This window comes from Buteo buteo, chromosome 10 (assembly GCF_964188355.1).
Source record: "Buteo buteo chromosome 10, bButBut1.hap1.1, whole genome shotgun sequence".
NCBI classification, from domain to species: Eukaryota; Metazoa; Chordata; class Aves; order Accipitriformes; family Accipitridae; genus Buteo; species Buteo buteo.
The window spans coordinates 42,588,442-42,614,979 of NC_134180.1; the positions used below are offsets into that span (position 1 = coordinate 42,588,442).

Genomic DNA, 26,538 nt, shown 5'->3' on the forward strand with positions numbered 1-26,538 from the left:
TCAGGTAGCGGCAGAGTGGTAGGGTTGTACCTGCTTAAATTCATCCATTTCTGGCCCCAAACCCCAGCCTTTAAAACAGAACCGGTTTAAGTGTCTTGGCTTTTGGCACTAGGCACAAACACTATTTGTGGGATGCAGCAAGAGGAGTTGAGGCGATGTGGTCCTTCGTGGGAGTACAGGAGGAGGGAGGTATTTCCCTTCTGTGTACAGCGCCGTTTCTTTGTCCGTGTGCAGAAGATGAGTTTCCTAGTTTGGTTAATATATACACTTTGATGGTTTTGCTCTACTAAGGGAAGACAGATGACAGCGGGTCTCTTTTGGCAGTATCGATGAGTATTAGTCTCTCCTTAAGGTCCCAGCACCCCAAAGCTGTCCTGCTAAAGCATTTCACGTCGCTTTGGTGCAACGCCTGTGCCTTTGGTGAGCAGGTCGCGGTGGGACAGCAGGCGGAGGAGCCCTGCTCAGCCATTCCCGTACAGGATTGCATCCTTCTGAACTTCCCTGGTGATTACAGCTTTCTCCTCCGAAGCTGTGCACCCGCTGCGGTGGGACATGTCTATAGGGATGCAGCGTTTGCTGCGGTGTCTCCGCAGTCTCTTTGCCTTGGGAAGAGAAGTTCTCCTCCTGCGTTGCACATCCTTCTCCTGATGCTCTGTAAAACTAGCTAGAGAGCAAGGAGAGAGCTGAAGTGCTTTAATGAAGACTTCTACCCTCTCGAGCTCCCATGCCGTACAGCACAAGGCTGGTGCTGTTAGCAGAGGCTCCTTCAGTTGTAATCTGTCCAGAGAATTGCCACCCTTTGGCTTCTGATGAGAAAGGACTGTGATAGGAACGCTACTATGGGACATATCTTAGTTTTGTGAGGTGATGCAGTAGGTTGATGCTTCATTTGGTGGCTGCTGGAGGTTTATTCTGAAGGCAGAATAGTCCCTTCTCAGAGCAGGCATTAACTCAGAGCAAGTACCTTCAGCCAGAACAAGTACAAACTTCAACTTGTCAACCGAATGGATGAAGTTGTCTCTTTTCCATACTGCTCCATTGACTTGAAGCGCTTTGGTGAGGAGATCATCGTTGCCATCGCCTAACAAACAGAGCTATTCAAGAAGAGCCGTCCCATGCATCTCGGGCAAGCTTTGCAGGGCACACGGAGCAGTAAAAGTGCTACATGAAAAGTTCCTTTATTAGGAAATGAAAAGGCTGCCGTTAGCAAGCGATCCCTCTGAAACCTGTGCTATAAATACAGGTCAGAAGCATGTCTCTGAAGTGCACTAAGCCTTTCAGGGAATATCCAATAACTGGGTTAATAAAAGAGTTCTTGCCGTGTAAGGAACGGGACACATCTCATATACATAGAGACTAATTCTCCATCATGAGACTTCCAGACAGCAGCTCAACCCATGGTCAATGTTACCTGAACTGCTCTGCAATAATATGCTGAAAACTGGGATCTGAGCCACGTGGCAGGCTCCCGCGTCGCTCACTAGCAGCGAACTATTTCTGTGCAGACAAGCTTGCAAGCTCCTGCTTCTGCCGTAGCAGAAGATGCTTTTGGAGCTTGTGTGGGGTCTGTGAGTGTTAAATTTAGCTTTGGCTGCAGCATAAACAGATGTGCACGTGGGATGCAGTTCCTGGTGGGACGGAGGGGAGGAAGGGGCTATCGTGTGCCTCGGGCACTTTGTTGTAGTATAAAACGTGCCTTTTGCCCTTGTGTGAAGGGAGAGAACTATTCCTCTCTTCTGGGTTTACCACCCAGCTCTGGTAGGAAGATCTTTCTGAGCAGGGAAATGCCAATACGCTGCTAACTCAATATCCTGACCGAGCTAGCGTGATCACCTTATCTGCATGGTGAAACCTGAACCTCTGTCCTGCCGGGCTCCCAGAGGGATCAACGTCGGGTTCATCCCTTCAGACTCAGCAAGTGTCCTTGGTCCTTCTTCTGCCGCGGAATAGGTCATAGCCCTCTGCAGGTGGGCCAGCGTGCTTGAGGGAAAACTCAACCGTGCTGTTCTCAGGACTTGTACGCTCAAGAAAAACAAACCTATGAAGACTGCTGTCTCTGAGCATGGTTCAGGGACATGCAGTGGCAGTGGTACGTGATGCCCGGCAAGGTGGCTGATTTCCACAGGAGGTGTGTGGGACGTGGGGCTCAGCCCTCCCTGTCCTGGTGCCCTGTTCCAGCGGCTGTTGCACGTGGCCCAGGGAACCGCAGCCGTCCTTTGGAAAGGTCTGCAGTAGCTCTGAAGGTCTCCCGTTACGAGAGGGGCTTAGCACAGAAATGCTTTATTCAGCAAGAAATGCAGGGGCAAGCTACCCTTTTTTTATGTTCTCGTGGATTTTCTGTGTATATTGTCATGTTTGTGTGTTAATGCGTTAACCCTTTCTGCTCCTTTATACGTCTTTATGCTTTGTAGGAGATGCTGCCTAGCAGAGGAGCCTCTGAATGTGTTTATTTTGTTCTTCTGTGAACAGTTTGTGAAGACCGTATGGTTCCCAGTAACTGAGAAAGACTGTCTTTGTCAGCATTGAGGATGCTGCTCTCCATCCAGTGACTAAAAGACACCTGAGCAAATTGCTGCACCTGGTATAGTACCAAGTGCTGCTACGTTGTAAGCTTCCTCAATAGCTTCCCAATAGCTAAATAATACTTGCTTCATGTTAAATCTTAAATACTAGTTTTGTGCTTTTGGTTAAGTAGCACTAGCTTGCATTTCTTCATTAGCCATCCTTTCTGTCTCCCTGGTTTGTGTATGTAGGAAACTTGGAATTAATTGTTGCTGCTGCTTCTTTTAGAAATACAGTGAAATTCTCATTCTCTTTCTGTTTCTCCTCCCCCCCCTCCCCTCCTTAGGGTTGATTTCTAAAGATTTGAGGCTTCCCATACTCTTGAAGCTCTTCTGTTGCTCTCCTACAGGATTTCCAGCAATAAAATTTGTCCAGTACCATTGGTCCTCTGATCCCTTTGCCCTCTTTCCTCTGTTCCAAGTTACTACCTTTCTGCCTTCCTTTCTTTTAAAAGTTGACCTGCAGAACTGGAAGTACCTTTTGAACATCACCTCCTCCTTCCACCCCTGGCTTTTCTAGCACGGAGTAATACAAAAGCAAAGTTTTTGAAGAGACATCAAACACTGATTCCATACTTGGAAGCCAATGAGCTACTTTGATTTTTATTTATTTATTTTTTTAATAATACTTGAAGTAGATACTTGCAAGTGGTTTGGCAAAAGAAATATTCCTGTGACTTGAGAAGGCATCTTCTGTTCTGAAGCTGGCAGAGTGCAAGGGAGAAGAGATGGCCTCTAATTTTACTGGTCTAGCACATGGATCATGTGCATGTGGCTCACGACCACATCAGAGTGCATTAAGCACCCTCTGTGCATAGGGGCATAAATAGCATCACTTTACCAATGGAGTTTCCCGTTTGAAGATATATATTTATTGATAGCTCACACTGGGTTTGAAAGAGTGAATGCCATTTAAATGGGTTTGGTAATCTACAGAGTAAATCAGTAGGAGCTTTTTCAGATGTAGTTTTTTTTCATGTTTCTTAATAGTCTGAATTCCTGTAGAATATTTCTTTTGGTAATGATGATTATGTGAGCAATATTTCAGTAGCGTGTGTCTAACACCACTCTTGGACGTGCTATAGAACCAGAGAAGTGATATCTCTAAGATCTCTTTGCAAAATGTATAATGAGCACTGACAATGCCCCCAGCCTGCCTTAACTGTGATAAAACTTCCTTATTTCTGGGTGCCAGAGTAATTAATAATGACCAGCATGTTCATTTTACAAATCAGCTGTCCCATGGCTCTACAGCAGGAACAATGTTCTCAGACTTTCCAGGTGCTCTGGGAAAGGCAACCTTTAGCAGATACCATCTCAATTATGAGACTACCTGAGAGCGTGGCATGCATTTACATAGGTTGCTTGTTGCTTAATTTGCTGTGCTAGAGGATCTAGGTCTTCTGACTAATCTGACATAATGAGATAACAAATGTATAATTAAAGGAATGTAGTTAAAGTTTGCTAAGATCAAAATAGTTGAGGCCTAGTGAACAGAAAGCAATTTTCAAGCAGTCAAGAGCTTAATTTGTAGCTAATAAGGAGTTAAAGTATCATTTTACTAGGTTTGTGTCTAACAATTCAATTCTGCAGTAAAACAAAACCACATTTACTTGAGTCTACATCCAATTTATTATACTTCTACTTTTCTAAGAATGATGCTTTTAACACAGCACTGCTATAATAAGGCAGAACAAATCAGTTCTTGCTTAAGACAGTGGAATAGTTTGCATTTTGCAATTATACTAGAATAACGCCTGAGGTGTAGGGACATATCATAGTCCACCAAAATAACACTTTAAATGGCTCTTGGTCTGTGTTTAGTCTCCTATTGACTTTGAGGCTTCGTGTCATGTCAAGCTGTGAAGAAAAGGCTTACCAAGGAGGTCAGCCCTGCTCTGCTTTAGCCTTAGCAATTGCTAAGTCCTATACTAAGTGCTGCAAACATACAAATATCCAAAAAGGTTCTCATTCTCAGCTGGAAAGCTTAATTTCTGAGCTTCTTTCTTTTCTCACCAAAAAAAACCCCAAACTTTTATCTTCTTCTACTCAAGCAAATTTAACTGGACTCTTAAGTGACTTAAAATCATTCTGACTTCTCCTATTTCCATAGAAATGGATAGTCACAGGACAACCTTTAGTCGTCCAGCTGCAGTCAAACTGGCAGCTGTGACAGGCTGAAGAGCTGTTGTATATACTAGTGCCTTTTTCTTACCCCTGTGGAGGTGGTTGTTGATTTGTCTTGGTTATGATCTGCAAATTAGCTGCATGCTGAAGGGCTGGTCTTGCTTTGGGTTGGGTTGAGAGGTGAGGGAGCTTGTATGGCGGTTGTTCATATTGTACTGATACTAAACAGTCAACCTGCATACACCGCTGAGAGTCGGTGATGGTTTCTGAGCCCAGCTGGCCAGAACGTGCCATCTCTCATATCTAGAAAATCATGAGTTTAAGTAAAACTACTTTTGCCCTACGCTTGATACGCAGCAGCGTTTGGTCTGAATAGAGCAGCGGGCTGGTTGGCGCTGTGGATTTGTTCCAAAGAAGTGATGTTGGCTTTGGTTTTGTTGTACTTGAAGGTGCCTCGTCACCAGACATGGAGTCCAGCTATGGGGGAGGATTGCTAGATATGGTGAAAGGAGGAGCAGGGAGACTCTTCAGCAATTTGAAGGATAACCTGAAGGATACCCTGAAGGATACATCTTCAAAGGTCATGCAATCTGTTGCCAGGTACAGTACAGCTGAAGCTGCCTAATGCAGGTAAAATCTCTAGCTGCAAAGTGCCAGCCTGAGCTGCCGCCTTAACTAGCGCAGCACAACTTCCAGCTAACCTAATGGGGGAAAGAGGTGAAAATCACAAGTGACTACTTTGATTCTGTCTCATAATTGGTATTTGGCCTCAAGGAAGCAGAAAAAACAAAGTAAAAAACTCTAAGCTTCATAGTAAGTGAGCATCAATGTCCTGAAATCTGGAAAAGCACCCCCCAGTGAAAGCGGAGCACTTGGTCTCTGGTTCTTTCATTGACCCCTGTGGGGTCCTTCTACTCAGCCGCCACTAAAATATTTTGTCACTGAAAATTGGCTCATTTTGTATGCCTTCCCTTTGCTGTGCAAGGAGACTTTTCTTGCTGATGCAACTGTTCCCTTCACTACAGCCACCTTTTGAGTAGAAGAAAGAGCTGAGGTGACTTTGCTGTGGCTACCTCTGCTGGGGGTGTTCCCTGTGCTTGGCACTCTGCCTGCCTCTGAGCGAGATGGGGCTACAATAAATTAAAGAAATTTAATGCAGGCAAGACCTCAGAGGCTTTGAGGGATCTGCAAAGTGGCAAACTACTGGAGATTTCTCCTGAAAACTGGCACTGAAAATTAATGACAAAAGGGAAAAGGGACCTTTCTTGCAAGCTTCTGCATCCAGTTAATTGTGTATGTAGAAAGGACGGCTGGGTCGCTGTCTGCAGGAAGCTGTTTGCACCCTCTTCTTAAGGCATGATGACAAAATACAAAGAATCAGTTTTAAGATTGTTCTTTCCTTCTGTCATAAGTAGATCTTTGTGCTAAAACACTCTTCTCCTGGTTCCTCTAATGTGCTGTCTTCTGTAAATATGTGCATAATGTCTGTCTCCTACTTTGTCTTCTTTTAGTTACACCAAGGGGGAGCTAGATATTTCATACATTACCTCAAGAATCATAGGTAAGTACTACTTATCGGATAAATACAACTTGTAGTATCCCAGGGCTCAGAAGTCCATAAACACGTTGCGGTGCACGCTCACCCTGGCTGCTTCTTACGTTTCTAGTGATGTCCTTTCCCGCTGAAGGCGTTGAGCTGGGATTCAGGAACCACATTGAAGATGTACGGACGTTTTTGGATTCCAGACATCCTGACCACTACACAGTCTTCAACTTGTCACCCAAGTATTATCGCAGTGCCAAGTTTCACAACCGGGTGAGCGTTTTCCGCGGGGTTAACAAGAGCAGGGGGTGAAACTTCTTGGGAAAAGGGGCACTGGGTTCTACTTCTGTCTATCCTGAGCGTGGCAGAATGTAAGAAGATGAAAAAGGAATTATAGGTGTTTCTAAGCTGCTGCAGTCGTTTCTGGCTTTTAGCTGATGTCTGGGACCACGGGGATTAAAGAGCTGGAATGTTCAGGGCATAATGCTTGTGTTAGTGCAATGCAACTTACTCGCATAGGCTCCGAAGTTGAGCCTGTGCTGCCCTTGGCTCCTACGTAGCTGTTAGAAGCTGCTGCAGAGAAATAAGGAGTAAAACGAAAGCTCTTTGAATGAAATTACCAATAGAAGAAGGAAGATTATTTTCATGTTGAACAGTCCTTCAGTTGTGCTTTAATCAACCAGGAGCCCTTAGCAGGCAAAGCACAGGACTGGAAACTGGATCGAGGGGGCATTTTGGCTCTTCCATTAGTGTATGATTTTAAAAACCCACCTCCACTCTCTGCCCCAGTTTCCTTCTCTAAAACCAGAACAGCATACGGGAGCATTGCAAGGCTCTGGTTCATTAATGGCTTTTAGAGGAAATCTCTACAAAATACTGCTGTTGAAATGCAAGATTAGATCTAATCTTTCAGAAAACTTCCTGTTCTTTCCCTCTCCCACAAGGGAGTGATGGTTTTTCTTTTTATTTAATTTTTTTTTTAATTTCTTGGGTTTTGTTGCCCAGGCTTAACCCTCCGTCAGGGAAAGTGAATCTCATGCTGCATAAGCCTCGTTTCATTTTAATTTGAGGTATAGCTGAATCTATTTTCAGCAATTGCTATGATCACCAGAAATCACTCAGTCACGTTTGAAGCACATTTCTCAGCAGCAATCAGTAACCAGCCATGACTTCAAATATAAGTAAATGAATGGAAAACACTAATCAAAATATATCAAGGGCTCTGAATCTTCTGTCTCGCTTCGTTCTGGTGCCTCACTGCTGCTGTTGGTGGGAGAGGAAAGACAGATCTACTTTTGAAAGCCCAGCATTAAACATCTGTTGGTATATTGCTTGACCTGGCCATAACTCCTCCATCCCCTGTGCTTTAGCTCCTACCTGACCCAACAGCTTAACAGATGACTTTATATGTCACTCTCAAAGTATGACTAGGTGCTTTGTAAGCTATTGCCTTGACACACACAGGAAGAAAATGATGTATATTTTAATAAAATATTGTACTTTCAGGTTATGGGCTAAGAAACACTGACTCCAAGTACTTTTCAGGAAAACAGAATGTGCTCAACACAATACATGAGATCAGATGAAACAATTATAAATATGAGGTTGAAATTCTTATATATTGGGGTAAAAATACTAATGGGTTATCAAGGAGGTAAAATCATGTTAAGAGTATTTTCTGGATGAGGATGCCAGATGAGCTGAAATTTCGAGCCACATGCTTGTTCTCTGAAGTGAAAGGCTTTTTAATTCCTATCTTTAAAACTTCTTTTTTTTCCCCTAAGATCAAAGTAGGTCACTTTGCTGCATAGAGGCACAGGAGGGACATGAAAGTTAATGTCCTGCTGGGCCGTTTTCCTGCCCTGACGTGGCTGTGCAGGGCACGAAACCCCAAGCGCCTGGTTTGTTGAGGAGAAGAGGGGACTATGAACGCTAAAACCTGCTGCTCAGGTCTGGTTGTGCTCTGTTCTCCTCCCTGGCTTGCCTCCCCAGCAGGAGAGGAGAGCTCGCGGCCGCTCAAGGACGCGTGAGCAGTTTGAAAACATGTAACTCAAATCTAGCGGTAAACAACAAAACCAAACTTCAAAGTCCCTAATGGGTCACGTTCTTGACTGGTGCTGCCCTACTGCTAAAGTAAAACAAGCGCTGGCTGCTTATTTCCGAAGCTCTAGAAGAATTTCTGTTACTTTTCTGTAAGGTTGTCTTTCATGGGTGGTGGTGAGGTTATGTTTGAGATAAATGAAATGTTACATAGGGCGTATTTAATTTCCTAATTGCGAACCAGCAGGCAGATGTGTAATTATAGGCAAAGTAAATATATAATTATGGATTGTTGGGGAAATGTATATTATTTACTTGATAAGTGGTAATGGCTTTTCCAGATGCTTGACAGTGTGTTATTGTGAGGTCTGTTCTGAAAATCGTCAGTGAAAGGGTCACTGGTCCTATTAATTTTAACAGCCACTTGGAATCTGAATTGTGTTTTGGTGGTCTAACTGCGAGTGGATCTTGTGCCTCCAGAAGCCTGCTGCAAAAGTAGTTGGGGTTGGGAGGAGGAGACTTTTGCTTAATATAAAATAATAGATGTGATAATATAAAATAATGTGTCACTTATGGCATCGGTACTCTGGCTATATTAAAGACTTGAATAAATGTTTATGATTGCTCTGTAATTTAGATTTTACAATGGCCCCATAAATGCAGCAGTGCGTGCACTGTCAGGTCTGCGGAACAGAAAGCTAACGCTGGCTGTTCCTGCACTGGGGGTTACTCGTCATGAAGCTTTGGGTGTTTTGTGCCCCCTCGGCCCTTCCTGAAAATGCGCAGAAAAGGAATAGGCAAGGGAAAACAGTGTATGTGACGGAATGAAATAAACTACAGCTCTCGAGACAGGAGAAGATGGGGGATGAGGAGAAAGCTGCAGAGAGGAAAAATAGGGAACAGGCGTTCACTGCCTTCCAAAGCTTGAGCACTGATTGACTTACTGGGTAGCTTCTACAGTGCAAACCTGCGCTTGCTCACCAAGTGCACAGCTGAATTTCAGGATACTGTGGGGACCAGAAGCCTTCACGAGTCTAATTAGACAAGTATCTAATTAGACATTAGATCAGAGAAAAATGTCCCAAGTGTTAAGCAGAGGTCTGCCAGCTCAGGAAGGCTGGCAGCAGGACGGATGCGCTGGGTTAGGCAGCGCTGCCTGCTCGCTCTGTCCCTGTATCCTCTGGGTCTCGTTGGAGAGAAAACACAGCTTGGTAGTTCTCCAGATGGAGTCAGGATTCCCATTTCTGCTGTGAGATGTTGTGCAGGTGTATGTAAGGGAGAACCTTAAATACAAGTTCTATGAAACCTAGAGCGCTTTCTTCCTCTGAGAGATGAAACGGTCAGGTATGGAAATCATATGGCTGTTTAAGAACATCTGGGCAAACCATCTCCTTCCTGCCCCTGGTTCTCATTAAGCAGGATCCAAATGTCAGCCGAGAGAGAGAACCAGCTCTTTGTCTGAGGACAAGCCTCATGATGTTTTGCCTTTACATTTCTTCTAGTCAGAAATGTCCTTTAAAAAGATATTTCAACTAATACCAGATGAAATGGAGATGTCTGTAGAGAGCTATTTGATGTGCTGTTTGAGACTGCAAGGACTGTTTTTGAGATAAGTGTTATGACTCGGAACTAGTACATCGATGAATAGTAAATAGGCATACTTTAGGATTTGCGGTTTTTTAGCTCTAAGAAGTCATTCATTTTTCTGGCTCACGTCTTAACTATACTTATTCAGGTATGGAGGTTTTTTTATTAACAGAAGTTTCTCTTTCGTCAGTGTAATATCTGTCAAACAGGGCTTGAAAATCCTATGACACAAAATGACCAAGGTCAAGAGATGCTCAGTTTCCCTGAAAACTATAGCACTGATTTTCAAAGGATAAGTTGTACAAAGGCTTTAGACATAGCAGAAATAAATGCGCTGCTGCGAGACTGGGATGTTATGAAAGGCCACTCAAGATAATCTGACTTGGAATGTAAATTTTTTAAAATGTATAGTCAGTGACAATAGATCAATATTATGTTATTTAATTGAGAATTCTTTTTTTGTTTGTCTCTTCATAATTCATGAAAGTCATGGAGCAGAATTATGCATGAGAAGAGATGGAGTAGTTTTCAAGCACATAACTCTAGGTTGTAAAAGAGAAGTACATTTCTTGGCAGAAAGCATTTGTAAAAGCATGCCTTGCTTAATGCTCTTACGAAGCTGGCTTTTGTTCATCCTGTGATTCCTGTAGGTATCCGAATGTAGCTGGCCAGTACGACAAGCGCCCAGTCTGCACAACCTCTACGCCGTCTGTAAGAACATGCACAACTGGCTACAGCAGAACCCCAAAAATGTGTGTGTCATCCACTGCATGGTAAGTACACCAGAAAGTAACCAGATTTTTAGACCTATGAGTCATAAGTCGTATTGCACGTTGCATGTCTGGAGTCTGTGTACAAGGACGGTGACAACTTTTAAAAGAAAAAGAAATGTAATAAATGTAATGGACCACCATAGAAAGGGATGTTATCTTCCATGTGCGGCTACATAGCTAAGCTGGAAGACCTAACACTGAGCAAGAAGCAGGAATGCAAAGCAAGAGAGGTCACAATCATTCTAGCAGTGGACTGCTAGAGGTGACGAGTAGCAAAAAGGTTTGAACTTCACCTGAGAACCGACTGTAAGAGTTGTCAGCGTGCTGTGGCATTGCATTTTATTGTAAGTAGTCGCAGGACAAAATGCAGCCTCTAGACTGAAGGTTACTGATGGATGCTGGGGAGAAAACACATAGCTTGGAGTTTTGTTGAACTGTGAAACTGAGATTGTTGAAGTGTCTTGCGGTCAGGCCTGGCTGAAGAAGTCCAGCTGCCTTCTGCTCCTCTCTGTGCACCACAGCTGAAACACTTGCTAAGTCCCCCGTAAGGGTTGTTTGGTACTGGGCAACGTGTAGATGGGATGCATGACAGTGGCGTGATTCTGTATGACTAACTTGTAATCTACCCCATACAACCTTTAATATTGACAGTAACGCACAAAAGGAGAGTTCTGTTTTGCTCCTAGAGCATAAATTAGATTCAGGAGTCGGTCAGTGCTGATCAGCATACACTGGAAGGAACGGAGGAAATGACTGATCCAAAACTGCACAGACCTTACATACGAGTCTGGCATTTCTGCCTTGTGCAGTACAGCCAGTGGCTGCAGGATATAAATTCCACTCAAACAGAGATGAAGATGCATTTGATGCCTCCAGCCCTGAAAATCTAGCTCAAGAATCAAATTCCTTTACTGTCCTTTGTGTAATGAATATCAGGATAATGCTGTAAAGGACAGGGAGTCCTTTTCAACACTTTCTAAGAAGCCTGCAGAAGATGACTTAGTAGAGAGATCTTTCCAGAAGCAATTGGCAGGGGTTAAACCTTAAAAAAAGCAGATAGCCTGTCAACCTCGAGCATGTGGTCAGCCTCAGCGGGCTACTGGGGTCTGGGTCAGCTCTGGTATGGCAAATCCTACGGTATGGCTGGAGTGCCTAAAAGGTGCCTGAAATAAGTAATTGTGAGGAGCCTGTATAACTTTTAACTTGTTTCAGACTTTGAGGGTGAGTGCCTGCCTGATGGGGCAGTAGGTTTCCCACTTCTTCCTTGTAAATGAGTCTTGACTTCTGGGATCTTCCATCCCCTCGGACAAGTGGGAGATGAGCTGGGTGACATGGTACTCTGGTAGTACCGAGCAGGTTCTCATACTCATCGCTGCACCGTGAATATGTGTCCAAAACTAAGCAGGCATCAGACCTGGATTTTAGTGGAAGGTGGTGGAAGGGCTTTTTCTTTTTCTTTGGCTCGCCAGAGCTGGGGTATGGTCCAAACAGCTCATCACCTTGTATGTTCCTGGGTATAGCAGGGACCTGGGGCACTGGGCATATGTTGATCCTCTCCTGCTCTTTCTGTATTTTTGGTCTATCACTCCAGCTCAGCAAACATATTTTTCCCCCTTAGTCACACTAAAGAAACAGACTTGTTCAGGAGCAGTCTGTAGGTTGAGGGCTGTGGAGGTGTTGGGTGAGAGAGCCTTGGGCTGGATTTTTTTGTTTGTGGACTCTTCTAGGTTAAATTTCTATTAGATGACTGCTGCAGCTGTGGGATGGGTGCACTCTGATACCTGTTGTCAGTTCCAGGCCTATGTTTGAAATACAATTATAACATTACAGCTTGGGAACAGCCATGAAACACCAAGATTTGTAGACAAAATATACTTCTGGGCTTTCAAAACAAGTCTAAACCATGCTCAGCTTTGGCTGCTTACTGGATATTATCTTAGCTTTGATCCAGGCCAGTGCTGCTCACTGAAGTCCTAGGCATTAAACAAATGACAGAGCACTGAAAATTTCTCATTATCTTGCATTCTCAGTCGTAGTCTTTCTGGATAATTATTTTATGTGATTTAAGGAAGAGTGGAGAGTGTTCTGCTGAAATTTAAAGGATGTCTCTGATACTTACACATTTTTCTCCCCTTGCCCCTTTCCTTAACAGGATGGCCGTGCAGCCTCAGCAGTTCTGGTCAGTGCGATGTTCTGTTTCTGTCACCTCTTCTCTAATCCAGGCCCTGCTATGCAGTTGCTGAACACGAAGAGACCTGGAATTGTACTGTGGCCATCTCACAGGAGGTAGAGTGTACTGGCTAAACGCTACACAAGGGGGCTCTATTCCTCACACTAAAAACTGCCCAAGTACCTGTTTTGTGGGTTTTGGCAATGTGTTCCTAGCCCCTAGGCTGAGATAGGCATTCAGGTTTCACTTTGTTCCCCAGAAATAAGTGGTAAAGTGGTGATCAGGCACTAGAACAGGTTGTCCAGCGCGGCTGTGGGATCTCTGTCCTTGGAGATCCTTGGCTGGGTATCAGCCCCAGCAGCATAATCCAATTCTGAGATACAGCTTTGAAGTTGGTCCTACTCTGAGCAGAGAGCTGGACCAGATGATCTTCAGAGGTCTCTTCCAATCTTGAATGATTCTATTATTTTATAAAACAATGCATGTGACCTGAAGCATGTATGTGCTGCATGCCCCAGTCTCTCCACCCAGAGCAGCCTGAAGGCGCTGGCAGGAGCTGACAAACTGCAAACTCCAGAATTCCTATTGCAGCAGGAGCAGTATTCATGCATTAGCCATGGTACTTAGCTTTGACAGGTCTTAACTGATGTTTATGGCCACTTCTATTTTACCCACGTTGATATAACAGTAATGGAGGAACAAAGTCAAATATTACAATAGCCTTGCTCACTAGTTCAGGAAAGCTGACGAACCTGTAGTTAACAGGGCCTGGGTGAATCCCTCTCTCTGTGTCAGCTTCATCCTTACAGGCATTTACACCATAAAAATGTCTTTTTTACAGTTTCCATTAAGCAGAGGACAAACTGCCTAACAGAGCAAACCAAAGATATAGTGCTATGTATGTAATAATAATGGTACTTTGGTACATGACTAACAGAATAATTCATCTGCTATGTGCATGTAAAATAGAAGGCAAACTTCTACTGGTAAACAAGAAAAACCATTGCTCAGCACCTTCTCTTCTAAAAGGTGAGGAGAAATGATCTTCAGCTCAGAGATAAAGGCCAACTTCCTTCCTCTTGAGCGCTCGTTCTTGTAATTAAATAGAAATGGAAGTGTAGCTTTTGTGCCAGCTGCAAGGGTGCTGGAGTACATGGAAACTCCAGTCCTGGAACTCTGAAAAAATCACACTTTCACTGGATTTCAAGGCAGACTTCAAGTACAGAATGAAAACTGGTCACCTGGGATGGAGATTTTAGTAATGGCTTTCTCTGTCTGCAGATACATAGGATACATTTGTGATCTAATAGCAGACAAGCCTGTCATTCCCCACTGCAAACCACTTACTATCAAGTCAGTCACCCTCAGTCCAGTCCCCTGTTTCAACAAGCAACGAAATGGCTGCCGGCCCTTCTGCGACATTCTCAGCGGAGAAACCAGAATCCTTACAACTTCCCAGGAGTATGAAAGAATGAAGTGAGTTGCTGTGATCTCCTACCATCCTTAGGACCTTAGTGCAAAGGAGAGTTTTGCTGTATTATGTCTAATATCTGTGCTGCGTTCATTGCCAGACTGCCTGATAAATGAAGGAGTGCATATATTAATTGCAAGTTAGTGCCTAGTGTTGAAATAAATGGCCAGGGTGAGTCTGAAGTTGTCATGCTGTGGGATACCTTAATAGAGGTAGTTCAGTGCTGTGTTGGTTTCCCCTGTTGAATGTTTCTGTTCCAGCTAAGCCTAACACTAAGCAGAGCACTGAACGCACCTCCTGTTTGCTTGGCCTGGATGAGATGATAGCTTTTATGTTGACATTGTTGATGGGTGGTAATGGCACTGTGGATGGGAGCTTAACTATGCATTTCCTTCTCTTCCTCTCAAAGAGAATACCGTGTGCAAGAAGGGAAAGTCCTAATTCCACTGGGAGCCACTGTCCACGGAGATGTTGTTGTTTCTGTCTACCATATGAGATCAACCATTGGGGGACGCCTTCAGGCAAAAGTAGGAGTTCATTTAACTTCTCGTGTGGTAGAGGCAACGTAGCTAACTAAGAGATGGCTAAATAAGGGGCCTAAGAATGCACATGGCACTTGTGATGAAAGTTTCCTTACTTGACAGTAGACATAACACAAATCTGAGCACTGCCAAGTGAAAACAAAGCACTGCATATAGAGAAGTCCAAGATGCCTCTGGTATCTCTTTATGGGGATGGTGTCTACTGATAGAGTGTAGGATCCTTCCAGCTGATGTAGAAGACAGGAACAGTCCATCAGTAACCAGCTCAGGGCAAACCACCACCAAAGCCTCTACCTACGCACTCTAAGAAGATGGAAGAAGATTTTCTTCTGCTCAGATTAGAATGACTTACTGAGCCATTGCTCCTGCATGGTGCCTGTTTTGCTTGCTCTAGAGCAGCCTTCACCTTTTTTTGGTCGTTAGGGCAAAAAGTCAATTTGTGTGGATTTGTTAGTCATGGGGATAGGAAAGAATGTTTAAGCCACAGGCTGGTCAGCCAGCCACCCTCTTCATAGCCAAAAAGCCTCTTAATACTAGCAGATGAAAGAAATGGGAGACACTGGAAAATGGGGAGGGACCATAGGGGAGTGCTGGAGTGAGCACACCCTGTCTCCTTTCCATAACATAGTAGCAGCACTGAAGGTGAAAATACATATTGGTCAGTGCTGTTCTAGGCCTTGAGACTGACTTCAAAATACTGTTCTCTGGCTCTTGTAATTGCAGAAGAGGAATTTGGAAATGCAGTCTGGTCAGACTAGAAAATTTGGATCCGCAAGAACTGAATGAGTAGTTGTCACACGCCAAGTTGCTCCATTAACCTTTGCAGTGATGAGGGTTAATTGGCTCACTCCGTGAAATAACATGTTTAAATTGTAGTGACTTAAAGCACAAAATGGGAGGGAAGAACCAAGTTTTATCCCACCTGCTTTGATGAATACCATCTCATTTGCTCCCTGGAGATGGGTGCTGCATGGCTGGTCAGGCATAGCAGTTCCCAGATTCTCACAACCAGCTGGGTGGGATGGCTGCCTTCTCGAACTGATACTTTAATCTGGGATCTTGATCATTTTCCTGGTGATATGTTTGAAACCTTAATATTCAAGTTGCAGAGTGACAAACGAATGTGTTTCTTTTTAATTTATTGGTGCTGTTTGCTGTATAGAGGACACTTTATTGAAACCTCTACTGTGAGTGAAATGGTCTTAAGTTTTACTGGGGTACAAACCTGTTGCTCCAGTGTATTCAGTGGAAATGGGTATCGGTTTCATTTAATTGCTAAAGTGTCAGGTAGATCCCAGAAATAAGGACAAGCAGGGAAAGCAGGCATATTCCTGATTGCTGTGAAAGGCACTCAGCTATACGGAGGCAGCAGCAGCAGGGATTGAGGCAGATGGAAACATTTGGGGTCGAGAAGAAAAAGCTCTGCTTTCTGTAGAACAAGCAGAATGGATTAGCTTATATAGCAGTTATGATTAGTCTATATAGTAACTGGTAGTCAGGTAGACTTAATTGTCTGCATGTGCTATAAACAAATATTTTAAGTTCATGAATTTAAGTATCTGTTCAACCTGGTGCTCTGTGGGGTTTTTTTTTCAGATGACCAACACACAAATATTCCAAATTCAATTTCATACTGGATTCATAGCCCTGGGAACAACCACACTAAAATTCACCAAGTGAGTATTTTAAGCTGAACATTAATCAAACCTGAAGCGTAAAAGCCTTATGAAGGCAGAAGGAGAATATTCACAGATGAAATGTGAAAAGCCTGTGTACATGCATATATTGAAAGACTTTAAACAGCTTTGCAGAAATATCCCCTCCTTTTTAACTGTACAACTCTTGTCCCCATTTAGGCCTGAATTGGATGCCTGTGACTCTCCAGACAAATATCCTCAGCTCTTTCATGTTATACTGGACATAGAAATACAGTCTACTGATAGACAAACCGAATTAACTCCCCCATGGGAGAACTTCACAACAAAAGATATCAATCCAACCATTCTCTTCTCCTCTCATCAGGAGCATCAGGACACTCTTGCTTTGGCAGGTAAAAGCTGCACAGATTTATTCAATTTACATGCTTACCTGTGTGCTGAACTTTGTTTTGCTTGATTTTATTTATTTGGTGCTCTGTGCTGCAGGTAGAGGTCCCACTGATTCACCCCAGGATAACATAAGAAATGTTGGACAGAGTGCATTCTTCTCATCTCTCAGCTGGCAAGGTATGCAGGTTTGGTCTTCAAAGTAAAATATGCTTCGAACAAGATAAACAACTTTTTTTTTTTTTTTTTCTCTCCCCTCCCTGGAGCACAGAGTCAGGCTGAAGGATCTGATTGTAACATGTCTTTCCCATTAGATCACAATATATTGCTGGTCACACCCTTCTGTTGCAATTGAGTGGGAATTAATTTCCTACAATGTCCTCTTCAAACATTGCCTGCTTGTGCTGTATATGACAATTATTGACATAGTTCTGGTGTAAAGCTTCGCCCAAGGCCTCCTTGATGCTAAAACCAAACTTAAGCTGCTTTTTCCTAATGTTGCACTTTATATATAGTGCTGTGAGAACACAGCACCGAGGGTGTTTGAGAGGCTGTTTAATAATGCTGAACATCTTGAAAATCTCACAGCACTGCCGAACGCAGCGTTCCTCCTCTGGCATCAGTGCCGCGTTGGGTAGGAACCTGGTGTCAGCGATCCCTGCGGGCACAGCTAGGAGGGTGGTTTGTGTCACTAGTCCTTTACAATGAGCCTTGTTTTGCCTGGATTTTGAGGCATGGCTGCAGATCGTCCTGGATGCTTGGTCCTGACCCAGAAACTCATTCAGTTTGCATCTCTGGGCGTTACACTTGCTGACTCTTCAGGCTTGAGGAGAGTCAATTAACCCCTGTCTTTGTTTCCTGATCAATAAAGCTGGCTCCTTACACTACAGACCAGCAAAGACTCTAAGTGAATCTTTGCAAAGGACTCTTGTTTTAAAATCTAGCAAAACGCTGCTGTGATATTCTCGGTAGCTTTTTGTTCTGCTTGTAAGCTGATTTTTACGGGACCTCTGTGATGACAAAACTAACAGCTACCTAATTTTATCTTTAATCATCGTTTAGATCAGAAATCTGACAAAAGTAGCTCTCACCCCACCTCAGAGGATCGAGCAGCGTTGGTGCATGAGGAAAGCGAACAGTCAGATGACGAACTCTTGTCCCTTTCCAGTCAGCACAGTAATGCCAGCGGTGACAAGCCTCACGGGACACCAAAACACAGCAAAAAGCAGCAAGAGCCTCCGGCACCACCTCCGCCTGAAGACGTGGACCTGCTGGGCCTGGACGGTAGCCCTATGAGCAAGAGTTTTCCCTCGCAGCCCACTGCTGCTCCCTCTAACTCAGACTTGCTGAATGATTTGTTTGGGGTTGGTGGGCCAAGTTCCCAGAGTCAAAGCGGACAGCCCGCCGCTGAGGAGGTCTTCCATGTGGGGGGACCTGGATCCGTGCAGTCAACTCCTCGGCGTTCCGCAGCTTCGGCATCCCCATCCCCGTCCCCAAGGGTAGGAGAAGGTAATAGTGGCTATGCCTAGCGTGTGACTTGGGGCACGTGCTTTGGGAATCCCACTTGGGTGATCTGCTCTGGGCTGTTGGATTCCTCTTGGGTACAATCGTTTCAGGCAAATTAAGAACTCTGAGGGATCCCAAGAGGCCAGCCAGCTCCTTTACTCTGAGACAGGAGTTGGTGTGTCTTCACAGTCAAGAACACAAACCAGATTATCTAGTTTGCTCCCTAAAGTCTCTACTGGAGCTCACTCAAGTGTTTGGCTGGCTCCTTACACTGATGGCCACTGGAGATCATATGGTTTGCTCTTACTATGTGTCCAATGATGCATATGAGGAGAATATGTATTCATTTAAAAAAAAAAAAAAGCCTCTTAGGTTTTCAGGTAGACCCATAGCAGTTTGAATTTAATTTCCCTTTTAACTTTAGGGAGTTTGGAGCTATGATACTGATCCTGGACTATGAAATATGGCTGCGCAGTTCTGTTCTTTCTGCAGACAGGTTAGGCACTATAAGATGATCTTTTGTTTCTTCAAAGACAGATTGAGACCAGGCTGGCAGAAGTAGTGGTTCAATAGCTATTAGCAAGAGGGATCTTTTGGAGGGTCAAGTGAACAGAGGAGAGCAAGTGAAAAATCACATGTAAGTGAACAGATGAAGAACCCAATCTAAGTTACTCAGATTCACTGAGGGCCTTGGGAAGAGATGGTCAGTTTTACTAAAGTCAAAATGCCAGCAAGTGGCCGGATCTGACAGCAGGTCTCTGTGCACCACACTGAGCTGCATCAGCCTCCCCGTGTTTGGTTTGGCCTAATCCTTTATGTTTCAGTTTAAGAGCTGACATCATCAACATGTACCTGATTCAAAGAGCACAGTATGCTTATTTAACTTTTTCTCAGCAACTAATAGCTTAAAGCATTTGCAGCACCTGCCAACTTTCTTGTACAGAAATGGTGTTTTTTCATTTTGTTAAGGAGGTGCAGGCTTGGACGATGCTGGGGCTGACACCGGTAGCACCTGCCACAGGACGGCCGTGCAGCCAGTTCCTGAAGGCTCTTATGGAGTCCTCTGTTCTCAGCTAGAATAAAAAAATCCTGCAGGCTTGGGGAGGTTTGCTAGTACACTTAAATAAGAGCTTGTGAGATAAGTGAAGACTAGTAATTTATTAAGTATCCTGAACAATGAGTAACATAAGTAATGAGTAGCATTATTAACACAATGCATAGCTTCTCAGGATTGTATCTTTCTTACAGTAGTATATACCACATCTCTGTTCGGGATACTCTTTACCTTAAACTTGTTGGCAAGTAAGAATTGGAGTGACTTCATAGGGGTTTCTTTTGTTGGTTGGGCTTGTTGGATTTTTTTTTTACATGAAAGACAGCAGGCTAAACAAATTGATCAAAAATGGAGTTTGAGAATGAACTGGATTTTTGTAACAAGTGATGCTATGTAGGAAAGATACCAGTTATTTTCTAAAGCTATTTCCGAAAGATGGTCCTTTTACCCTCAACATGTGTAATCTTTAACAGCCTAAGATCATCTTGGACTGCGTTCAGCTCTTGAGAGGAAGCAGGATTTGCACCAGGCTCCAGGCTGTCCCTTACCATCCATTTATGTATTGGCACTATGTGCAAGCTGAAACTTCATCTGAAGTGTCTAAGTATCTAAATACTCACTTTGACTACGCCTAAATTCAGCCCCTCTCTTTGGAAAAGACAGATGGGATCAACAAGTGTGTTGCTGTGACCAAGCCACATAGCTTGCTCTATCCCCTAGCATATGGCTAGGGTACTGATATTTTCCAGTTGCTCTCTCATAGTCACCTGCTGTCTCCTATTTGTTATCTGCAGGTATTAGGTTTTCTTCTCCACACACCAGTGTCTTTTCCCTGAAGCACGTTCATTGCACAAGTTAATGAATTAGTTTTCTCAAATATGTTTTTACAGCCACTGCCTTTGATCCATTTGGAAGTAGCCCTAAGCAAACTGGTCCAGACCTCCTGGGTTCCTTTCTTGGTTCATCAGCTGTCCCTGGTGATCCTTTCCTTCAAGCAACAAGAAGTCCTTCACCAACTGTGCACAGCGATCCCTTTCACATGGGTAAGAAAGTGAGGCTTTTCTAGTACATTTAAGTAAACGTAAAATGCTGCTTTTAAATAGTGATGGAGCCATTAAGTACAAACTGATGCTTACCATAAAATGACTGTAAACCACAGAAACCCCAGCAAACAGGAAAGAGCTTTTTGTCTTCAGACTTAAAGCATATTCATAATTTGAAGTGTGGTAGGATGAGACTAGTTTTGCTCAAGTCTTATACTTAATTAATAAGCTATTTGTATACATGAAAAAAGAGACCATGAAGAATGTCTGCCTGCATATTCCTGTGGTTATGAGGTCTCGTTTGAACCAAACTACCATTAATTGAGCTAAATAGAGCATGGCATATTAAGCCTGCTAGAGAAAACACATATCCTTTGGTGATTTTAATTACAGGCATCTGCTTTCTTTAGTTCTGATGATAACCCTGGACAAATTCACAGTTGAATTTGACTCTTATTTGAAGAGAAGGATTTTTTTTCATTGGACTTTTTTCTTCTTTTTGTTTGAAATGTTCCTTAGTTGTCCCTTTCTCCCCCCCATGCCAAAATTGAATGTTGTAACCTTCTGTGAACCACATTCAGATACAAATTTGTTTGTGTCTGATCATCTAATGCATGTCCCTTGGGTGCAACAGTCTCACTGGAAAGCCAGAATGACTAAGGAGGGAACTAGTGTGCTGCTGGCACTGTTCGTATCCTTGCTTTGCCAAACTCGGGTATTGGATATTAACTCTGTGAATAAGATGGTTGGGTCACACTTGGAGCTGGCTGAAATAATGAAAGTAATTGAAATGGTATCCCAGCGTGATGAGCTATTAAATTACAGTGCTAGTATCTGCAGATAATGAAATGCTGGCAGGGTGAACTGCATAGATGTACAGGCTTTATTTGATACAGGGTTAAGGGAAGGACTGTGTGTGTTCTTACTGGTTTACATCTGTGTGGGCTGCTGTGCTTTATTTGTTTTCTCCATAGTTGCCCTTTGCTTGCAGAATATTTCCTTGGGTTGAGATGTATTCAGAAACACAAAACCACATGTGTTATTCTGGTGGTAAGGTTTTTATAAATAAGTATATAAAGCCTCTGACCAAAGCTACCATGAAATGAACTCTGTAGATCCGTGTCCTTCCACACTTAACTCTGTATAGCATGACATGACAAAAAAATGTTAAATTTGTAATGCCCATAGTGAGGAAGAAGTTCACTTCTAATTGGCAAATGGTAGGCGAACGCAATACTGTTTCTCCTTCTCCTTGCCCCCTGCTCTTCCTAGATGCTGGATTATGTTGGTTTTGCTCTACTGCTTTAAGATATTTATATGTAATCATTCTGCTTAGCTTCTAGCACACCAACGGTTTCCATACAACCAGATGTTTCCGGTGGTTGGGACTGGGCCAACAAACCAGGTATGTATCATAAAAATTCAGGACTTCTAACAAAAAAACCCTTAAGGAGTCCTGAGAGAGGAGAGGCAGAGGGAAAATGCTACCAGTGACTGCAGTGAACAGGTTCCCCCCGTCTGCTGCTTAGCACTTTGACTAATACAACAAAACTTTGATCAAGACTTTGGTCTCATCTGAACTGCAGCAGGTATGCTGTAACTGTTGTCCTGGTCTCCCAGTTGTCCAGGAGAGGATCTGGCTAAAGACTACCAAACTCTTTCTGTTCAAAAAAAAAATCTGGGTTTCTTTCCTCAAGAAACCAGGGCCTGAAGTGGGAAAAGTGCTTGGTGAGGGTGTACATAGTTGTGTTTTATTCCAGTGTGGAGCCACGTGAAGGACCTGGGAAGTGCTATGCATTCCTGGGATGCCAATAAATAATAGCATGATTCTCTCTAATCTTGGGAGACTATGTATGTCCTACCAAAAGTTGTTTCCTGAAGGCTTCTGGTTCTTAAAATATATCAATTTGTCATAATTACTGTGTCACTGAAGACAGTCTGGGGAACATTTTTATTGCTGATCCTAACTGTGAGTGGGTGTGTGACTAGTCTGGGCCAACGCTGAGTTGAGACTGCTTAGGAACCTGACAAGAGTATACTTAATTTTAACAGCAGTCTTCTAACATCATGTGACTAAGCACTGGGTAAGAGCTGCACTCATGTAAAATAGGGATAAAAACTGAGTTATTTTTTCTTTTTTCTTTTTTTTTTTTTCCTTTAAGGTGGCCTAGGTGTGGGAAGTAAGTCAGCTGCCACCAGTCCTACAGGATCCCTCCATAGCACTCCCACTCATCAGGCTAAACCCCAAACACTGGATCCATTTGCTGATCTGGGGACTCTTGGAGCAAGTTTAGCAGGTTTGCATCCCTTATTTAAAAAAAAATAAAAAAAATAAAAAAAATTAAGTTACCAGCTCTGTTTTAGGGAAATAGGATGAACAGCCTGGTATGTGACAGAGGTCTGTGGGTCCTTTCAACCTGTCTGCATGTCGGTGCTGCTTTCAAGCTCTCCCTTCTGCCTGATTTTCTGTAAGGTCTCACAAATCTGTGCTTTACTGATCCTCCATCAAAAAAAAAAACCAAACTGCTAACAAGTTGTTGGGACCTCTGTAGGCTGTATGGATTGCTAAGTATATCCTCTATCTTGTAAGTCTAAACAGTCTCTGGCTAAGGATGCTCTGTGTTTTAACTCCAACTGGAGAACTGTTGCTACAGACCTTGGAGCAGTGCCTGGGAGGAGACTTTGGCTCTTCAAAGCTACTGGGGTCCCTGAGGAATTGTTTCCTTCTAGACTCGACTCATTTTTGTCTTTTGTGAGGAAATGTGTGGAACCTCACTAATCTGCCTCTAATTTGCAGTACTATCTAAATGTGGAGTTTGAACGCATTTTCATTTGCACCTGGCTACAAAGGACTGTTTGCTTGACTGCTTAGACAAGGATTTTGTCCTTGTTTTATCTCTGAAAAGAATCAGCAAACCCTGGACCTCAGTGTTAAAAAGGCAGTTCTGACAAATTATTTAAGTTTTTCTTAAAACCCAGCATGTTGGCTTCTCTGACTCTGGTAAATAGATTTTTCTTCCCTTTGTCACTGCCCTCAGCTCTTTGCAAGCCATTGTGGTTTTATCTGATGTTTGTATTGTCCTTTGCGTCAGTACCAGCATGGTTCTGGAATTAGGTTTCCCAGTTCCCTCTGCTGGATCACTAGCTGCTCTGCAGGAGCAAAATAAAAAGTATGCCAAGAGCCATGTCAGAGCATTGAGGTGCTTTTAAAACACATATTCTGTAGCAAAGTTATGGCATTTAAAAACAAATGACTTGGCATCCACAGGATATTTAACCACATTTTTGTTGTTCATTACTAAGTCAAAAGCATTTGATCCAGTTTCCATGACACATTCTGGAGCTCAGAGTTGAGTGTGGATGTTAGTCTCAAATAATAAAACATTAACTCTGCATACCTCCCACCACAAACTATGCCAGAGGAGCATCCCCTAAGGTAATAAGGTGCTGAAACACACAGCTCTGTGGGATAGTATTACATCAGTACAGCATAAGGAGATACTATTTCAACATAGGTCAACTTGATGTTGCCACCATAACACACAGCAGCTGTCGTTCCCAGTTAGCTGCATGTAGCTTTCCCTGTGTTTCCCCAATGAACCACTACTCCAATTCCTGTGCAATCTTCAAGGGCTGTTGCTGTCTTTTAAGCAGCTTACAGAGCAGTGACAGGTAAGTTGAAAGGCTTTACCTGATGTTGCAAAAATAAGTTTGTGGCAGAGCTGAAAATAGAAGCCAGCTGCCTGGGGGATTTTGATTAGGTTCCCTCTTTTGGGAAGGCAAGTCAGTATCCTGTTTGCTAATGCTCACTGTCATTCCTTTCCCCGTACTCTGCAGGTGGCCCTTCGTTTGCCAGTAAACCGACCACACCGACAGGCATGGGTGGAGGATTCCCCCCCTCGCCGCAGAAACCCTCTCCCCAGCCCATGGGTGGCAGCGGTTGGCAGCAAGGAGCTGGCTATGGCTGGCAGCAGGCACAACCCAAAGCCCAGCCAAGCATGCCTCATGCATCTCCCCAGAACAAGCCCAATTACAACGTGAGTTTCTCAGCGATGCCGGGAGCACAAAACGAACGTGGAAAAGGACCGGCTAACGTTGGTAAGCTTTTTGGAGTTCAGCATCCAAAAGGCTGACTCCTTCTAATATTGCTTTAATGTTCCAACGCCTTAACGGGTTAGGGTCTAAGCAAGTAAGTCATGCTGATCATTTGATGATGTATAAAGTTCAACACTAGTTGTCCTGTCCTAGACTCTAAAGTGTGCTAATATTTGGGAAACCCTGTGTGCCAAGTAAGCTTTGATAATAATTAAAAAGTAACATTAGCCTATACCTCTTTTGTGAGAACCTGGACACCCATTAGCACTGGGAGATTGTTATAGTGATAAGCGTGGGGGGTGGCTTGGGTAGAAAAGCAGTATTAAACAAACCTGTATTGTGATAACAAAGTCAAATCTTCTTGTTTTTCAAGATTCAAAACCAAAAGTGTCTGCAGATTTCGAAGACCTATTATCTGGTCAAGGTTTTAATGCTCACAAGGACAAGAAGGGCCCCAAAACAATAGCTGAGATGAGAAAAGAAGAAATGGCTAAGGAGATGGACCCTGAAAAACTAAAAGTAAGCAATATTCTTGTTTATGCTCTTACAATCATTCAACGTGTCTGTCTTTCTCAACATGTTGGAGGCTGCTTGAAACTCTGCCCCTGAAAGGTGGAGGGGGCAGTAATCCACCAGCCATCCCACATGTGAGGCAGCAGAGCAAATCTTTCAGATCATTTAGTGCTAGAAGCTATCGTCCTGTTTTAGCACTTACTTCAGCGCGTGGCCTCCACAGTATTGCTGGATCCCAAGCACCATGTGCTATCTCTTCTGCTTGCTTTCCATAAAGTAGGCGTCTAAACTTGATAGCACCATGAACTGCTGCGCTCCCCATTCGCATGCCAGACAGCAGTGAGCTAGGGGGACCAGAAACATGAAGCCATAAACTGCAGCTATTGGGGAATATCTGGAAGAATCTCCACTATCTCATCAGAATGAGACATACTGCTTAGAAAAAAGTGATCCGTTTGTAAAAACTCTGTTCTGAAATAGCTTCTTACAAATAAACCAGATAAAGTAGTGACCATCTCTGCCAGTCCTTCTACCAAACCTAGGTTTTTGTGAAATAGGGGATGTTGTCCCCTTGGGGCAGAAAGTGAGAACTTCCTGCTGCTGGTTCATATAGTAAATTCTCATGCCTTCCCTGGAGATGTGAGCGTCCTTTGGAACAGATTTAAAACTCCAAGGTTGCATTTCTGTCCTAAACCAGGCTGTAGCAAACAGTGGCTTGCTCAGTGTTACAGTCAGGGCTGCTGGTCTTCCACATCACTCCAGCCCTGATTAGCAGGCACAGCTAATTGAACTAATCCTCTGTCTCATTAATCTTGCCTGCTTTGGAATTCTCTCATCTCTCCTCGATAAACTGCCAAACCACAGATCTATTATGAAGGGAAGGAAACTCAGTCTGTCCTGCTCTACATTTGAAATATGAAACTATGAATTATAATTACAGAAGGATACAGAGCTGAGAGGAAAAGCCCAAGCAAAAGCAAAGCAAACTTCTAGAAAACAGAATGAGTGAATTTTTTAAAAATTATTTTTTTTAACCTTTGGAAAGCCTGTGCCAGCAACCATGCTGAACACGAACGTCAGCCACTTGTAACCAAGCCGGACAGCTGTCAGGCCATCAAGTGGGCAGTAGTTTTCCCAATTCATAAGCTATACAACTTCAGCGATTCATGTGGTACTACTTACTGTGTGTAACATTTTCCCCCCAGCAAGCTACCGAATCACTGAAGCACCCAGCTGATTCTCCCTTCCCAATAAAATTCCCTTTGCTCTGATGCATTTTATTTCACTGAGTCACTTCAGTTCAGCCTGGAACAGTTAAACCTATTTATGCTTTGGTTTTCACATTTACTTCCCTTTTCCTCCTTGCCTTCCCCAGCTGTAGGCTAAGATGGCAGCTGCTAAGGGGGACTACATCATCTAGGAAAGCAGACTGCCTTTTGCTTTATTTGGCTGCTGGGTTGAAGGTAGC

At 43.5% G+C, this 26,538-nt stretch overlaps 1 protein-coding gene across 4 annotated transcripts in view; it reads left to right on the forward strand.

Moving 5' to 3' along the window:
• DNAJC6 (DnaJ heat shock protein family (Hsp40) member C6) overlaps positions 1-26,538 on the forward strand; it is a 51,700-nt gene that overhangs the window by 21,337 nt on the left and 3,825 nt on the right. For all 4 annotated transcript variants that reach the window (XM_075037310.1, XM_075037308.1, XM_075037307.1 and 1 more), the window contains 16 exons: positions 5,138-5,288; positions 6,200-6,249; positions 6,356-6,504; positions 10,509-10,631; positions 12,784-12,917; positions 14,083-14,277; positions 14,682-14,799; positions 16,411-16,490; positions 16,671-16,864; positions 16,959-17,039; positions 17,922-18,368; positions 20,310-20,462; positions 21,799-21,867; positions 22,625-22,759; positions 24,300-24,560; positions 24,931-25,076. In XM_075037310.1, coding sequence (XP_074893411.1) covers positions 5,138-5,288; positions 6,200-6,249; positions 6,356-6,504; positions 10,509-10,631; positions 12,784-12,917; positions 14,083-14,277; positions 14,682-14,799; positions 16,411-16,490; positions 16,671-16,864; positions 16,959-17,039; positions 17,922-18,368; positions 20,310-20,462; positions 21,799-21,867; positions 22,625-22,759; positions 24,300-24,560; positions 24,931-25,076 — 2,486 coding nt within the window. The remainder of the gene's footprint in view (positions 1-5,137; positions 5,289-6,199; positions 6,250-6,355; positions 6,505-10,508; positions 10,632-12,783; positions 12,918-14,082; positions 14,278-14,681; positions 14,800-16,410; positions 16,491-16,670; positions 16,865-16,958; positions 17,040-17,921; positions 18,369-20,309; positions 20,463-21,798; positions 21,868-22,624; positions 22,760-24,299; positions 24,561-24,930; positions 25,077-26,538) is intronic.